Source organism: Haemaphysalis longicornis, unplaced genomic scaffold, assembly GCF_048455015.1.
Source record: "Haemaphysalis longicornis isolate Haplotype H1 unplaced genomic scaffold, Haemaphysalis longicornis Haplotype H1 scaffold_2, whole genome shotgun sequence".
In the NCBI taxonomy this organism is placed as follows: Eukaryota; Metazoa; Arthropoda; class Arachnida; order Ixodida; family Ixodidae; genus Haemaphysalis; species Haemaphysalis longicornis.
The window spans coordinates 192,563,559-192,581,071 of NW_027526295.1; the positions used below are offsets into that span (position 1 = coordinate 192,563,559).

At 51.7% G+C, this 17,513-nt stretch overlaps 1 protein-coding gene across 3 annotated transcripts in view; it reads left to right on the top strand.

The window, feature by feature from the left end:
* The window catches only part of LOC144169705 (amine oxidase [flavin-containing] B-like), an 85,459-nt gene extending 68,592 nt beyond the window's left edge, over positions 1-16,867 (top strand). For 2 of the 3 annotated variants that reach the window (XM_077699011.1, XM_077699009.1), the window contains 11 exons: positions 1,028-1,119; positions 1,230-1,371; positions 2,038-2,098; positions 2,955-3,043; positions 3,686-3,845; positions 6,679-6,775; positions 11,235-11,346; positions 12,237-12,334; positions 14,486-14,597; positions 15,585-15,647; positions 16,466-16,866. In XM_077699011.1, the coding sequence (XP_077555137.1) occupies positions 1,028-1,119; positions 1,230-1,371; positions 2,038-2,098; positions 2,955-3,043; positions 3,686-3,845; positions 6,679-6,775; positions 11,235-11,346; positions 12,237-12,334; positions 14,486-14,597; positions 15,585-15,647; positions 16,466-16,633 (1,194 nt within the window). In that variant the 3' untranslated portion in view covers positions 16,634-16,866. Of the gene's footprint in view, positions 1-1,027; positions 1,120-1,229; positions 1,372-2,037; positions 2,099-2,954; positions 3,044-3,685; positions 3,846-6,678; positions 6,776-11,234; positions 11,347-12,236; positions 12,335-14,485; positions 14,598-15,584; positions 15,648-16,465 lie in introns of all 3 variants that reach the window. The other variant, XM_077699010.1, reaches the window with a different exon arrangement.
* The last annotated feature ends 646 nt before the right edge of the window (positions 16,868-17,513 follow it).

The window sequence follows — 17,513 nt, forward strand, 5'->3', positions numbered from 1 at the left end:
CGCTGGTCAGCACGGCCTCCCACTCGTCCGGTGCTGATGTCAGGGTCTCCGGGAGTTCCTTAACCCCCTTACAATCCCATACCATGTGGTACAGGAATTCACTGAAGTTTGGTGCCAACACGACATGTCACCACATTACAACGGGCCATGCCCCGACATTTCGATTGCAACTACAGTGGAACCCCGGTTATATTTCCCCGGGTTTACGACAACCCGGGTTTCACGACGGGCTATTCTAGTCCCGGCAAAATCGCCGTAGAAACAATGCATTGAAAACCTCAATTATCCGACGCGATTTCATGCCTGAACCGCGTTATCCGACAACCCACGCCAAGCGGGCCACCGGCAGACGGACGAAATGAAGTGCCCCTGGCCTGTTCCCCAGATCGTGACCCCGCTCAGCCGATTCTCTCCGGCACTGCTTTCTTCTCCGTCTCACCTTTATTTTCTCTTCCTCATCTGCACAATCTATTTCCCACTCTTCTCGCTGGCGTCTCCTCTTGCTGCGCGGCGAGTGCAGGGGCAGGGTGCAGGTGTTCATTTCTCCCACTCAACAGTGAATCGCCAACGAGGTTACGATGACAGGCTTAGGCTTCCACATGTGTTTGTCGTGATCGCGTGTGCCATTATTCGAACAGGCGGGCGGGGATGGTGGCAGTGGACTGCGCTACAAGGTTTGTTTTAAAACAGCGTGATTGCCACTGCACTGCAATATTCTTTTCGCATTTACTTTTTGTCAGTGATTAGGGTTTCCGAGCACTGCAAAGCATTAGTTTGTAGTTCACATTGAAGTTTTCTAAAAATCCGTTGCGCGAAACTATTAATAGGCGTAATTGTAGTTGTTCAGATTTTGCAACGCCTGAATTTTACGACGCTTTCTCACGATCCCGAGAAAGTCGTATAATCGGGGTTATACTGTACACACAGCACTGAGTCGCGGAAGGGGAACGTAAAAGTACCGCGCAGCTTCAACATTATGCAGAAAGTTCGGGGAACGTATTGGGCTTGCGTGTATGCTTGCTCGCAGATTCCTGCCGTCGATCCGTGGAACTGCCCTCACGCTGACGAATGGGACGCCATGACACTGCAAAGCTTTTACGAGAAGGAGTCCTGGACAAAGTACGTTAGCAGAAGTACCCACACGTACACGCACGCACGCAGCCGTGTATATACCAACGCGTGCGGGGCCTGTATAGTTGCCAGCCTATTTGGGGATCCCTTTGATGCAGGAGCTGCCGGGACTACCTGAGCGCTTTGGCGCAGGTCAACCTGGCCAGTGAACCCAGCCAGGTGTCCCTGCTGTGGGCGCTGTGGTACACCAAGTGCTGCGGAGGCATGCACAGGATGTGCAACACGGACAACGGGGCTCAGGTATTGTGCGCTCCGCTTGCACGCCCGCGGGAGGCGCACGCGAGATGGCGCATGCATGTCCTCTGACTTAAAACGTTTTGGCCGCGTCTTGCAACCGTCTACGGCGCCTGGCGCCGACGTGGAACGGGCGTTGGAGAGGGCGAGCAACCACATGAGACGCGCGAAGAGCGCTTCTCCGATCCAAGTTGCCAGACTTACTTTGGTAAAGGCAGCATCGTTCTGTTTAAGTCATTCTTAATAAACTGAAGAATAATCAAAACTTCAACAAACAAAACACGTTAAATTGATGTTCTATTAAATAAAGTGCTAAAGAGCCGCCAAATAAAGAGCCGCCATGTTGCGTGCGGAGGGGGACCGGAAATTGAGGACAGCAACATCCGGCGCAGACGCCGAAAACGCACCGAAAATCTGGGATGCGCAGACACCGGCGCTCCGAGCGCGCTGCTGTGTATTTGGTGGCGCGCGCTGAACGCGCGTCGCCGCGGACGGTCTCCAAACGCGACCAAAACGTCGCATGTGGTTGCGCCTTTAGGGTGCCTCGATTCACGCGCGCCTCCGCCGTACGGCGGCGCTGGCATCGAGGCATCCTTCCCTGACTGACAAACACGGGGGAGGCATCGGCGGGATGTGTGCTGAGTGAAGGTTGATTGCGCTCAATGTGTGCAGGAGAGGAAATTCGAGAACGGCTCTATGACCATCTGCGAAAAGCTCCTGCGGCTACTTGAAGGTACGTTCATTTAATCTGACAGAGCAATTTGAGCGCAGAATTATCTATGCCTCGTTTGGTTTCACCTCGTGCAAGAAAGATAGCGGCTCTAATGCTTGTATTGGGTATTTATCAGACCCCGCGTAGCAGCCGCTATTGACATGATGATATTGACATGATTCATAGCAGAGTATTTTCAGGTGGATGAAAAAACGCGTAGGAATGGCGATAAGTGCAATCGAAGCACGAATGAAATATTTCACGCTGGATTTGAAATGCGGTACTAAGGTTTGTAAATTCGACATTCATTGTATGTTTGTAAGATATTGTAGCGATTACCTGTCTATTTAGCTCGCTCTATACCGCCCGATTTTCCCGCCAGCATCTCCCGAACATATGGTTAACGTTTCCCCGTTCACTACTCCTTGTGGTGCAGAAAAACTGCGATTGCTTTTTATTCCCAACAGGCATTCTGCTAATCATTTACACAGCCACAGCGACAAACCACCTTGAGACTTTCCCCTTCCCCTTCATGTAGGGGTCGTGCACACCCTCGCATAGGTTTCCCCGAAAGCGCAGTTGCCGATTTGCCGCTGCTTTACCTGGCTTACACATAAAGCTTGGCAAAACATTGTGCTGATCAATTAATGGGGAACAGGACTGGGAATAACGTAGATATACCGGGCGTGTTGGTACATGATCGAGGAAAAACCAGCGAAAAAAAAAAAGACAAGGAGAGAGAGAGCACGACTAAGACTGCGCTGATTAGGAGTGCGAATCTGCTCCCAGCTGCTTTCTCCACAAGTCGCCGGGAATGTGTCCGGCGGGAAGGCGCTTTGCGGGTGCCCCCTCCCATCGTACCTATGGCTGGTTACAGGCAAGGTCGAGTTCGATGCGCAAGTGTGCGACCTCCAGCAAGACGAGAGGGGAGTGGTCGTGGCCACGCTCGATGGCAGGGAGTTCCAGGTGAGTAGGTACAATACTCCGAGAATAAATTTCTGAATGTTTTGTGCGCTTGATACGAGACTATCATCTACCTTATTCTCTTCTCTTCAGTGAGGAACCAACAGACAATGATTAAGTTCGGTTACAAAATACTAGAGCTTAATGCTAGGAACTGTAGGAACGTTTCGTGGGCCCAAACGCTCGCACTAGCACACCGACGAATATGGAAGAAAGGGGGAAAGTAGGTGGGAGAAAACAAATACTACCACCCTTATAAGTGTTTCTTCTTTAGCCCACTGGGGTTTGCGTACGAGATGGCACCTTCACTTCACCGCTTGATACGGCGCCAGGTTAATGTTTAGTATAAAAGAGCTGAGATGTACTATCTTGATCACAGTTAGGGTGAACACGGGAGCCGCCTGTCGGAGTTCCGGGTAACTTCGCAAGCATGCGCAGTTCGTTTGCAACGAGGATATGTGATGCGCGTGCGAAGTTACCCGGAACGCCGGCAGGCGGCTCCCGCGCACGGAATGACGCGCGCTCCCGTGTTTACCCTAACTGTGATCAAGATAGTACATGTAGACCGTTGAGCTCGTTTGAGCCCGGACCTCCTGAGTTCGTTAAGGCCAATAGTTTCACCCCCCCCCCCCCCCCGTTCCCCAGGCTAAGCACGTGATCATGGCCATCCCGCTGCCGCTGCAGCTGAAGATTCACTACGAGCCTCCGCTGTCCCCGCTGCGCAACCAGCTCATCCAACGGACGCCCGTCGGGTCGGCCTTCAAGATGACCATCTACTACACCAAGCCCTTCTGGAGGGAGAAAGGTGTAGCCTCTCTCACTTTGTTGGGATGGACCTCATACCTCATTGTTTTGCACGAAATTCCATTTCAAGGGAATGCACACAAGCGGCGTTTCGAATGTTTTGTCAACGCTATGCCCTTCCAGTGACCAGGATTCTCAGCGCAATCGACCAAACAGTGTAGCCGTCTAGTGGGCGGCCGACGGGCCACTTACTGTATTGTGAGGAACTGTCACCGATCAAGCCTTATCTGTGTGTTTAGCATTTCCATCGAACGCAGAAGGTAAAGGACTGTGTGGACGTTTTGAACACCCACTGTCGCCACAAGGCTAGTGGAGTGACGTTGACGAAAACAACAGCCCTCTGGCGTATACAGCATGTGACGGTGTAAACTGTGGGCAGTGGTGAGCGCTCGTAAATGTTCAAACTGGAATTTTACGCGCCAACGCTATGAGGGCTATGGCTATGAGGTACACCATTCGGCAGCGGAAAAATCTGGACCACTTGTTGGTCTCTTACGTGCGGAAAAAGTCTGACGCGCGGACGTTTTTGAGCGTCTTCTAAAGTAGCAAACGCTTGGGGACAATCCAGTGCATGACGATTACGATACTCCCTAATTAAAAATTTGAGCGCAGCTGTCTAGCTGTTCCGACTTTGCAAATATGTTGAGGCAAATTTCAGACAGAAATATATGCATGGGCAGCGGCTGCAAGCCTCTGCGTCGGCGCCGCGAACATAAGAGACCTCGGGGATAGCGCATAGCTGCTGCTTCGGCGGCGCGCACCTCTGTGTTCTGTCGGCGGTGGCGCTTACGCTCTGCTCAGACTAAGGCCCCTAAAGTAATTTTAGGGACCTTAGCTCGGACAGGTCGTTTAAGGTGCCTGGATTCGGTGCGCGCGCATTCACGCACCTTAAGCTCGTTTAGCTCTGGCCCCATTTCGTAGCGGGTCGCCGCCTCGGCGCACGTCTCCAGCGGCACTCGCGGCACTTCGCTTTCCTCCTCAAACTTGCGCCATACCCTCTGATGATGATGATTGCTATTGGTTTCCCCTTTGTACCGGGGTGATGACATGTCATCTTACCAAAAAGGACTAATATACCCATGTTTTACACTCTTGGTTTAATACTAGCGCTGCTTAGGGCAGGCACAAAAAGCTTATTTGGCACAAAATACTTTTTTTTTCCTGCTACAGGTGGTAACTGTCCTAGGCAATATTCCCCTCTCTGGTTTTCGTCCACCAGCATTCTAATCTTCTTTTCGTCCCCTCGACAGCCTTGAAGTTAACTTCCTCTGTGATACCCTTAAATCCTAGGGCTTCTGGAAACCCAATATTTCCTTCATGTAGATTTGGATGGATACCCTCACATTCTAACACTATGTGCCGCATAGTTTCTGTTTCTTTTCCGCAGACCACGCATACCCCATCATTTTGTGAATACTTCCCCACAAAACTCTTAGTTCGCAGGCAACCTGCTCTAGCCTACATTGCGTGCCATTTTTATTTAACTTTTGTTTTCTCTCTATTGCTGCTTTCCCGATTTCTCACATTCACTTCACTGCATTGTAATCATCCCCATCTGGCGTAGCAAGCACTGCCGCTAGCAGAGCTGACCTCTCCAGCCCACATTAAAGAGCTCTCTCTCTCTCTCTCTCTCAAAAAGCACAGCACTGCCCTGGGAATTATCGTAGAAATTTTCCTTTCTGATGTTCAATTTCTCAGCCCTGCACATCTCTAACGACGTTTTAGCTTCCATTTTTTTCCCTCAATTTATTCGTTTCAATCTGCCTTGCCTCTTTTTTGGTTACATTGGCTGCTTTGGATTCTCCACTGTTCTTTCCGTATTTCATCGTTAGCCTTCTAGTCTTTCTTAACCGCTGCGTGTCCACGCTTTTCAAGTATAGGTACCTAAAAACCTTATCTGCCCACCTTCGTTGAGCCATTGCCCTCAACCTCATCTCAAAGCATATTTTACTCTGTGCTTCTCTAACTTCAAACGACGCCCAGCCCATGTTTCCCTGAACTGCTTCGTTAGTTGTTTTTCTATGCGCGCCTAAGGCCAAACGTCCTACCGTTCTCTGGTTTACTTCAAGGCCTGATGGAACGTCTGATTTTAAGCAGAGTACAGCATTCACAAACGTGAGACCCGGAATCATTACTCCTTTCCACATACCTCTTACTACTTCATATTTGTTATACCCCCCCCAGAGCTCTATGCTTCAATATAGCTGCGTTTCGCTTTCCCTTAACCTTAAGTTTCTCCTCGTGAGTTTATCCCCTTCGTTTATCCACACTCCCAAATATTTATATTCCTTCACTCTAGGTAATTCGCCTTGCTGGATAGACACTACGTCAGTGGTAGCGTCATTGAAAACCATTATTCCTGATTTTTCTGCACTGAAATTTAACCCGATGTCGGTGGCTTTCTGGCTGCTAATATTTATTAGCCGCTTCATATCGGTTTGGTTATCAGCTAAAATCTTATCAATGTCGTCTGCGTACAACATTCCCGCTTCTTTTTTCCACTTCTTTTTGTCGTGCCACTTCTCTTTTTCCGCATTCCTCCTCTCTCTCTCTTCGGTGTCCTCCTCGTTCTCTCGGTTACATCGAGGGACGACGGCGAGGGACGCCGCGCAACCACAGGAGCGGCCGCTTAAGAGCTGTACTCTAAAATAGAACGTATAAATAAATGTTAGATTGTAAGGCACCGATCCTGTTCACATAATTGTTTCGCAGCTGAACACGTGGAAATGGTATGTGTTGCTGCAAATGATATCAATAACGGCCACAGGCTGCGCGCCCTTTTACTGCAAGACGTGGCCAAGTACTACAACGAGTTCTTATGCTGCGCGCGACAGGGTACAACGGAATTGTCAGCTGTTGCGATCAAGAACTGGCCTTCAACAGCACCACGGACGACTGCCGACCGGGCTTTTCGCTGGCTGCACTCACGGTGTAAGGACAAACTTTATCTTGGAGATGCCGTGCGTACTCGACAAAAGCAACACCGCTATAACTAGTACTCGCCATCCCTAAGTGCAGTCCAAAGTTTTGACAGTAAACACGCGCTCCGTTTACGTGCAGGGCGCTTTAACGGACCCACTACCTAAATGCGCTCTTAGAAGTATATACTCGGAGATGAGAGATAAAGACATTTATTCGGTGAAATCCGGCACCGGGGGGTGCGTCACGCAGGACTCCGCCCCGTCCGTGGAGTCCCCGAAAGGACCGGGCTGGATGACTAATGTGCCTGGGGAGACCGGGCGTGAGGGGCATTACAGCCACCATCTTGGTGACTGCCCGATCCGCCTCGTTTCTGTCTAGCCAGAGCTAGCTCCAGCTGCTGGATCACCGTCCGTTGCGCACTGAGGTCCGTAGAGTTGAGCGCGCACTGCACATTCGGGGGGAGCACCCGCGGGTACCCCTGAGTTTCGTGTTCTACACATCCCCACATTACGTGTGGTAAGTCTGCTAGCACCAGTTCACACACACAGCACTTGTCACTTGCGTAGTATCCTGGACACACATAACGCGCCAACGCCGGCGTAATCACTGTGTTTGTCTGTAGTTGACGATAAAGCACTCCCTCGGTACGGGTGAGGAGTGGGTGTGGCTGCACTGTCTTCCTCCGTTGCTCCCGATGCCAGGCGAGTACGTCTCCATAGTTCAGGATTGGGTGCATTTCATTGGAGCTGTCGCAGTCAGTCTCATTTCCCTCCGCCCGCGACGTGAGAGGTTCGGCAGTCGCTACACGGTGTGCGAGCTCTCGTGCAACTTTGTCCGCCTCCTCATTGCGGTTGGGGGTCCCCTTCGATAAGTTTCCCATGTGCGCCGGGAACCATCTGAGGTATGCTCGGGCCATTCTGTTTGTGGGTGCCAGTTTCCACGCGACGCTGCTTATCGCATCTCTGCTGTATCTGTGGACAGCAGAGAGGGAGTCGCTCAGTATCGTGATGGTTTGACCGGGTTGACAGGTCAACGCAAGCGCTATGGCAGCTTCTTCAGCTTGCACGGCCGTACGGGTCCGGACACTGCCGGCCGTTACACACTGACCATCGCGTGCTCGTATTACCGAGAGTGCAAAGACCCCGGTCTTGTGCTGATGTTCGGCTGCGTCGACGTAATATGCCGAGCCATCGTTTTCATACATGTGCGCTAACGCATTTGCTCGTGCTCTACGACGTCCCTCGTCCAGCCCCGGCTGCACGTTGCGGGAAAGTGGAGGCACGACTAGTTGCTGCGCAAGTAGATGCTTCTTGCCCGCGTGTATCCTTTGGTCTCCCTCTTCAGGCAGGGGGTCCACCGGCGACGTCAGACCCGCCCTGTGGAGTATCTCCCTGCCCGCTTGCGTGGTGCCAAGCCGGACTATTTGCGATATGCGTTGCGCCTCCCCTATTTCTTCAAGGGTGTTGTGCATTCCCAAGCCAGCCAGTGCCACGTTACTGGTGCTAGGTAGGAGGCCTAGGATGGCTTTGTAGGCCTTGCGAATGGCCGCATCGATCTTGTCCTTCTCATGTCGGAGCCATTTGTGAAAAGCTCCAATGTAGGCTACATGGCTGACCACAAAGGATTGCGCCAGTCGCAGGAGGCTTGCCTCCCGCATTCCCTGTTTCCTCGTGGCCACCTGCTTGACTAGGCGCGTGGCCACTCCTATCTTTGTGATGAGTCTGTCTACTGCCGTCGCGTTTCCACTGCCCCGGTTGATGTGCATGCTCAGAACGCGGATGCTGGCCACGTGAGGGATGGTGCCGTTATCACCGGTGTGCAGGACGATTTCGGCGGCCTCTGCCTCAGCGCTCTTCCTCCAGTGCCCGGCGGGGGGTAAGACCAGTAATTCAGATTTTTGCGGGGAACATTGCAGTCCTGCCCCTTGCAGTTGCGTTTCTATTCGATCTATGGCTTCTTGCAGCTGTTCCTGTATGTGCCCCGTGGCTCCTCCTTTTACCCAGAGGGTCACGTCGTCTGCATAGATGGTATGATGCACGGAGGGGAGGTCGGCCAGGCTGTTGGCAACCGGGATCATGACCAGGTTAAACAGGAAAGGGGAGATGACCGCACCCTGTGGTGTTCCCTGGCCTCCCATCACTCGTTCCTCGAACTGGATCTGGCCTGCTTGGAGCTGCGCCGTTCTGCCCGTGAGAAAGGCTCGTATGTATTCGTAAGAGCGCTTCCCGAGGCCGACGCGCTGAGCTTGTGCCAATATGGCCGCGTGCCGGACGTTATCGAAAGCGCTCTTGACATCTAATCCTAAAATCGCTCGGCAATCAGTGACGCTGGGCTGGTCCAGCAGGTCACTTTGTATGAGAAGCATGGCATCTTGGGTGCTTAGCTTATTACGGAAGCCGATCATGGTGGGAGGATAGATGCCGTTCTCTTCCATGTAGCGTTGCCATCTGTTGTTTAGGATGTGCTCCATGACCTTGCCCACACACGATGTAAGGGATATGGGTCGCAGATTTTCGATGTTAGGTGGTTTTCCCGGTTTGGGGATCAGGACCGTACGGGCCGTCTTCCACTGCTTCGGTACGTGACCAGTGCTCCAACATTTGTTGAAGAAGTACGTGAGTGCCGTAATGTCTCCGTCGCCCAGGTTGCGAAGCGCCTTGTTGTGCACTCGATCCGGGCCTGCGGCGGATTTGCAGTTGAGTTCACTAACGGCTCTCCTAACCTCGCCTTCGCTGATATCGGCGTCCAATTCGGGGTTTGCCTTCCCTGCATATTCCGGATGGGCGACGCTAGGCGTGGAAGGTAGGTACTTGTTATTGAGATAGTCTCGTACTCCGTCCTCCCCGTGCTGTTTAATCGCTGTGTGCAATATCTGCTCGAGCCGGTGTCTCTGGAAGGACTTGTTTTGTGTTTCGTCTCGGAGAGACCGTAGCAGCTTCCAGGTACGGCTAGCATGAAGCTGCCCATCCGCTTCCTTGCAGACTGCATGCCATTGCTGTCTGGCTAGCTGTTGGCTGTACGCCTCTATATCCCGACCGAGTTGCGCAACACGTTTTCGTAAGTTCCTCCTTGTTCTATTCCTCCTCCATCGACGCTGAAGGGACCTTCGCGCTTCGATCATGTGGGCCAAATGAGGGTCCATTGCAGGAACGGTGTCCTCAGTTCTGACCTCCGTGCTCGCGTCCTGGACCGCTTTATTTATGTTGTGTGCCCATTCCTCGATATCTTCAATGACGGTGCAGGTGCTTTGCCTGCGGAAGGCTGCCCAATCCGTGAGCTTGTGCACGCGCAAGGGAGTGTTAGCGCCCTCGATACCGAGTTCCAGCGTGATTTCTATTATGTAGTGATCGCTCCCTAAGTTCATACCAGTATTTCTCCAGCTTACCGGACCCTCGCTTGGCGCGTTCGTGAAGATGAGGTCCGGGGTCGTGTCGGTGCACTGTGGACGTGCCGATTCTTGAGGGTTGCTTGGCATCTGTATGAAGGGTGAAGCCCGCTGCCTCGGCCTCTTCCAGAAGGTTCCTTCCCTTGGCTGTCGTGCGTGGATATCCTAGTTTTTTGTGAGCACAGTTGAGATCACCTCCCACGACACAAGGTGAGCCCGGAACAAGCTGCTGAACTCTCTGGAAGAGAGTCTTGAATCGCTGGCTCCCGTGCTGCGGGTTGCTGTATACATTGACGAGAGTGAGGGAGTGACGCTGACGCTTTCCCAGCACCACCTCCGTAGCGCAGGTTTCGAGCGCCGTCGAGCCATTGTGCGGCGGATCGAGTGGGATGAAAGTGATGCCCTTGCGTATGAACGTGCAGACCCCCTGCGCCGCTCCCTTTCCTTGCGTACGAGCACTTGGGGGTGAGAAGTGAGTGCGGTACCCCAATAGTTTGGGGGGATCCTCCATGTGTGTTTCTTGTATCAGAATGACCTCCGGGGGGTCCGTCATGGTGCTAACGACCTGTTGTAGAAGGGCTTTGCGGCACCGGAGTCCATTTGCGTTCCAGTGCCAAATACGTATACTGGTCTTTTTACGGGCCATCGTTGAATATACTCGGAATGGGCTGTTAGAACCAACACGGATGCAGGTTCTCAACAAACCGCTTCCGTAACATCACTTCAGTTTTGCATCTTTCCAAGTTGCGTTAACATGGCATAAATTATAAGGAGGTGAATGGTTGCTATAAGGAGAGTCTGCACAGTATTCCCGAAATCTCTTGCGGTATATAGCACGGCTGTCACGCCATCCTCGACACCTTATCCGAACCTTCTCGATACTTAAGCAGGGAACGGTCGCATTGTCCATTGCGTTACCTCGTGCATACACGCGACCCGTTGCGTTTGCTTATGGAACCTGTGCGTTGCCTTGCAGTTTCCAGTCTCCATGCAGTCTAAAATTCTTTAACGAGCACTTGTGTTTCCTGCAGTGTCGCCTTGCTAATTCCTTGCCGTGGCGCATTTTCTTTCAACCGCGAGCAGGTTCGCGATCGGCGACAACGCCTTGAAGTTACAAGAACTTCCCAAGCACATCCGACCGAAGGTTATTGCAGCAGACCTGGCAAGGGCCTTCGAGCACGAAGCAGCTTTCAACGTAAGAGTACCTTCAGCGTCTACGAGAACCATGTATCGTGACGGCTGTCCAGTGACAAACAATCGTCAGATATTCCCCAGAGTTCACTCCTTCATTTATTGTCCCTCCCTGCGCACTTCCGCAGCGCTTGGTGTACACTACTTACCGCGACATGGAGAGCACTCAATGCTATAGGGTTCGGAAGTCGTCTTTAGCGATAACTCGCTATTCCTAGGGATAATGCGTTGCGAAGCCCGCACAGGAGCAAGCCCAGCGCGGAATTCGCTTTTGCTGCCTTCTTTCATTGTACAGCTTGAGATTAACGCCGGTCCGTGTACCTTGAAGTTGTACGAAACAAATTGTAGCTGCCATTGTCGTGTTGCGGTCTGTGATTGCAGCAGGCGGTAAAACCGTGCGGCGTACGGTAAAGCCGGCTAGTGCAGGAGCTGTACACACATCCCCGAAACCTGGTTGTGCGCATGCGTAGATGCTTTGACTCTGCACCGAATACGAAGGACCGGTTTTCCTTTCTGCTCCAACTGTCTCGTCGCATATTTGCCGGTGCATGTTTCGAGATATAAACGGCAGCAACGCAGCACAGAGTGCTATGGCAGGTAGAAGAGTGTTGAATTATGGGGCTAAAACGGACGATTGGGCGAGTTGGTACGTTATGCCTAGTAACAGCGCAAACAGCACGACACAAGAAGAAAAGAGGACACAAACACGGCGCTAACAACTCCTTTAGTCAGTTATTCAGCGCTAACTTCAGCGCAGTGTTCGTGCCCTCTTCTCTTCTTGTGTCGTGCTGTTTGCGCTGTTACTATAGGCATGAATTATGGTACTCGGAAATATATTAAATGTGGAACCAGTATTTTACAGCCCCCAGTAAATTATGCGCGCATGTTATACAGCCGGTGCACTTCGAAGAGAAAAACTGGCTTGAAGAGCAGTACTCGGGCGGCTGTTACGTGTCTACGTTTCCCACGGGAGTCATCAGCAAGTACGGCAGGTAAGCAGGGTGCCAATCCCGAGCTTGGCACTGCTCGTGTTTCCGTCTCGTTCTGTTTTTCCCAGTATAAAATAGGCTTGCTGCCGGGAAGACATACGACACGGGGATTCTTTTGTAGGCAATTAAAGGCGGTATCTTACACCCTTCGCCTTCTGAAAAGCAGTAAAGCATCACATGGCTAAAATAACGCCGTAAAGCGTCGTTACTCTCAGTTAAACGTCATTGTTTAGCAATATAGCGCATAATAGCAAAGAAACATAGAGAATGAAAAGTTGCTTTAGTATTGGTACAACGACATTTTATTTGCATGTGAAGGCTTGGGTTCTGTCTAGTGTCCCATGAAATCGTTTTACGCCACAGACGAGCACAAGGACGCGAGTAATATTATCACGTACATACCGCAGCAAAAACCTCTTATTGGTTCTTTGTCCGGGTACTCCGTAAGCCCGCATTCACACAGCCGTCAGCTTCTGCGTCACGGCACCGTCACGTCAAAAAATTTACACCATCTTCCCGCGAGGAGAACCATGGTGTAGATGCGACGCATCGGGCCCGGGTTGCCGTTGCGTTATTCAAATCATCGGATGATGTCATCGGAGCGCCGGCGGCGGAACGACTGAGCGGAGCGGCGCACTTACCGCGTTTATATGCAGCGGAATGAGAGATAGCAGCGCATGCGCATGTGTTAACCGAGCGCAAGCGCGAGCGCAAGCTGCGCGCTAACGCACAGCTGGCACGGCGACGGGAGCGAGCTGACCGCGCTGACGCACAGATGGCGCTGCAGTTGGAGCGGCGGAGCGCACAGCTGCCGCGCCTAGGATGCGGACTACGCCGCGACAACGACGCGGGACAAGGCGAGTTAAAGAGATGCGTCGCATCTAAAAACCGCGACGGAGACGTAGCGGAGTAGCGTTCGTACTGGAGCTCTCCGTTAGAGTACAGCTAGGGTCGTCTGCCTAGTGATCAGTTTAGCCTATAAAATTGAGCGTGCTTAATCTGAAAAGTAAAGAAAATGGCTTAGATTTTTACGTGTGCTCACTTTTCGCTAAATTTAGTCGTAAAAATTTGTTTTCTGATTGGCTGGTTTACCACGGGGCGTGGTCCCGTCGCGTTGACGGAACAGAAACGTAGAGCTCGGCCTCCGTCACCGTCGCACCGTTTTCGGCGACAAATCGCCCGTTAGACGTTTATCTGAGGGAAATTACCATTTGCGTTTGCATGTGAAATTGATGTCGAAAAAGCCGGTGGTTGCATGCCGATGCGATTGTTCAGCGTTCGCTTGCTCTGCCTCTGCCCCCTCTGCCTCCTCCGGAAGTTCAATTATCATTATAATTGTCGACCCACTCTATAATCGTTGCTGACGACTTTTTTGCTTTTTTCAAGGCAGCACGGGGGTTCTTACTGGGGGAATCCTTTAGAGGCAAGCCCACGTACCGACAACGTAGAGAGAGAGAGAGAGAGAGAGAGAGAGAGAGAGAGGGGGGGGGGCATGAATTGATTACCCACAGAACCTAGGTCCAGGTCCTGATTAATTCACCAGGTCCATGTAGTGCTGGAGAATGTTCGTGCGGATCCGGTGCAAATGTTCATAGAGAGCTTTCTGGGCAGCGTGGATGTTCACTGTCGGCGGTGGAGACAACCAGAGCCCCCAGGAAGTGATGGAGGCGAGGGATGGGGCAAGAGATGGTGGGGTGCATTCCCGATTAGAATGAAGGATGGACGGGTAGGAAGAACAGGTGGGACAGGAAGGATGGCCGGTAGATGCGGCGAAGAATGTGATGGGAGGGGAGTGAAGAAGTTCGAACCTGCAGAACAACGTAGAGGAATGACGTAGAGTAACGGCTAGTTCCAGCACGACTTCGGTCGAAAGTTCGCACGTGTGTTCAAAATTCTGTATCAGCTCAGCTTCGCTGGTCATCCAGCTTCACAGAGTGGAATGGCTCATAATTTTTCTATTATAAGATTCGTGCCCTACAACTAGTTGTAGAGTTGGCTTTGCCGGCATGCACTACTTGTTCACGGCGGACACGAACCATTACGCAGGAAGTAGCATAAGCAGCTTCAGTGTAAAATGGTTAGCCGGTGCAGACGTAATGCGCTCTGTTCGAGGTCTTTCCCAACCGCACCATGTCCTCCCCTTCTACGGTGCAGGACGATCCGGGAGCCGTTCGGCCGGGTGTACTTTGCGGGCACCGAGACGGCCACGTCGTGGCCGGGATACATGAACGGCGCGGTGCAAGCCGGAGAACGAGCAGCGAGGGAGGTGAGTGCACTCCGGTGCAGCCTCGGTGCATTCGCAGACTTACGCTTCTCCGTTCGGGCATCCACATTAGACAAGGTCGGGACACTTACGCCACCCGTGAGGTGAAACCTGCCGAAAGCTTAATTAACTGTGACGTCAGAGCCTCTACCGTGTCATTTCGGAGCGGATGGACTGAATGAATTGTTGAAGGTGCGAGTGCGCACCAGAGCACAAATAACCATTTTATGTTAAACCGAGTAAAACATCGGTACAAGAAAATTCTTTACAATGTTGTACCGAGTAAAGGCGTATAGTGAAAGGCGTATAGTGAAGGATGCATTTAGTGAACATTTGAAAGAATTTTATTAAACACAAACTGGCCTGCTTTGAGGTAATCGAAGAACACTTCCAAAAGTGCGCGCCCATTTTTGAATCTACGGAACGGCCAAACTGCATGTGTAAGCATGAAGCATTCCCTGTCATTGCTGTGGTTGCCTGAAGGTACTACGCAGTATTTTATTCGTATGGCACTCCTAGTCACGCGTGCTACATGACAAACACCAAATAAATAGACTCAAGAAAGTAGACAAGGCGAAGACCGCTCTCAAATGGATGTGTGGAAACAAAGAAGCTCGATTAATATAATCTTTCTGGCGAATAGATTAGAGAATAAAACTCTATCTGCCAGGCGCATAGACGGGGCACTGACTTTCTTCCCCTTGCTTTTGGATAGAGAATACATGGCAAAAGGCTAAGTCAGTTTTAACTCCGCATCTTTTGGTAATTGTCGGTCGCATGGTCACTATTACCAGTGCACTGCCTTCGAGCACCTTCCCATTTCCCATACATATCTTTTCCCAGAGCTCACTCGTACCTCAGGCACTACTGACATTGCTCGATCCACCTACTGCCTTGCATGCATCTTTCCGTCTTTGATCGCCCATGCTGTTTGTTACCTTGTAATTCCGCTCGGCTGTCTTGTCTTCTGTTCTCCCTTCCGCACGCAAGATTCTGCACGCGATGAAGCTGCTGCGAAAGGACGAAATCTGGGTCGAGGAACCGGAGTTCAAGGTGGGTCCACTTGGTTGTCCCCGTTCTCGTTGGGAATTTTCGAGCAGTTGTCGCGTGAGGTATACGCTTAATTAAGAGGTCATGCAATGCCTTTTTTTTTCTAACCTGTAAACATAAACCGTTGTCGATCGACTACTTAGGCCAAATAGTGACCCCGGATCCCAACCATGAGACAGAGATAATTAGAAGGATAAGAATTGGCTGGAGTGCATTCGGCAGGCATTCTCAGATAATGAATGGCAGCCTACCATTGTCCCTGAAGAAGAAAGTGTACGACAGCTGCATCTTACCGGTACTCACCTACGGGGCAGAAACTTGGAGGCTCACTAAGAGGGTTCAACTTAAGCTTAGGACGACTCAGCGTGCAATGGAACGGAAGATGATAGGTGTAACATTAAGGGACAAGAAGAGAGCGGAGTGGGTCAGGGAAAAAACGCGTGTTAAGGACATATCAGTAGAAATTAAGAAGAAGAAATGGACGTGGGCAGGGTATGTAATCAGAAGGCAAGATAACCGTTGGTCATTAAGGGTAACAGAGTGGATCCCTAGAGAAGGCAAGCGTGGCAGGGGGCGGCAGAAAGTTAGATGGGCAGATGAGATCAAGAATTTAGCGGGGGAAAATAGTCGCAGTTAGCGCAGGACCGGGATAATTGGAGATTAATGGGAGAGGCCTTTCCCTGCAGTGGGTGTAGGTAGGCTGGTGGTGGTGGTGGTGGTGGTGGTGGTGGTGGTGGTGGTGATGATGATGAAACATCGACGTGTTGTCGCTGAGAGGTGAGTGAGCTAAGTGGATCCACACTTCGGGCTCCGCGATGCAGGGAGCCAGGGCGAAACCATTCGAGCTGACCTTCCTGGAGCGGCACCCTCCGCACGTGCTGCTCGTCGCCACCGTCGGCACAGCCGCCGTATGCGCCCTGGCCGGCGCCGCTGCCTACGGCATCTGGAGGGCGGCCACTGCCGGTGGTCTCGCCTGCAGCAGGCCATGATGCTGGCCTGATGAATCGGCTGTGAATTGGCCTGCATCAGGCCATCACTGTCAATCCGCACGATGCGGTCCTTTTGACCCAAGGCTGAGCTGTACCTTAACGCCTGCAGAATACATTTATACCGAGAGCACTTGCCCCGAGGCTCTCAACCATCCTGTGCTTGTGTGAACGGCGCTTAGGCATGTGTGAATAAAAATTTCTCTGTTAAAATGGGTAACACACAGAAGTGAAATGTGCAGCGAAATCTGCAGCTGAGCATGATTTGCGGGGCGGCCCCTGTCTTGTGGGTGTGCTTGGAGAGCGACGTCCTGCTGGCGGGTCGCTTCGACAAAGGTGTACTGGCGTCATTTCCGTGACGGATATGACGTCAGTCAAATCTTGATGTATCCCGGCATAAAACACTTTCGCCTTAAAAAAGATATGTCATACGAATGGCACTGTGTCCTCTCGGCGAGGTGGTTGTGAAGAGTAGCTGAGATGATTTAAATTTTCACGTAATTGGTAAGCGATTTCAACGTGCTCCTGCGTCTCGGCGCTGGAATTTGGTGAGCAAAGCTATGGGTGCCCAAATGTGCCCCCTTCAAAATATACGCACATTAATTTCCCCTCGATTCAAAGAGAACAAGGTCGCGGGCTCGATTACCGGCCGCGGCGGCCGCTTTTCTGATGGAGGCGAAAAGCAAAAATGCCCGTGTTGTCGAGATTTCGGCGCACGTTAAAGATCCCCAGGTGGTCAAAATTAATCCGGATCCCTTCACTACGGCGCGCCTCATCACCTGCGTTGCGTCGGCGCGTTAAACCTTACAATCAATCAATCAATCAAAGAGAGGGCGGGGGGAGGCATGCATACACTGATATCATTGGCTGTGGAGATCTGCTG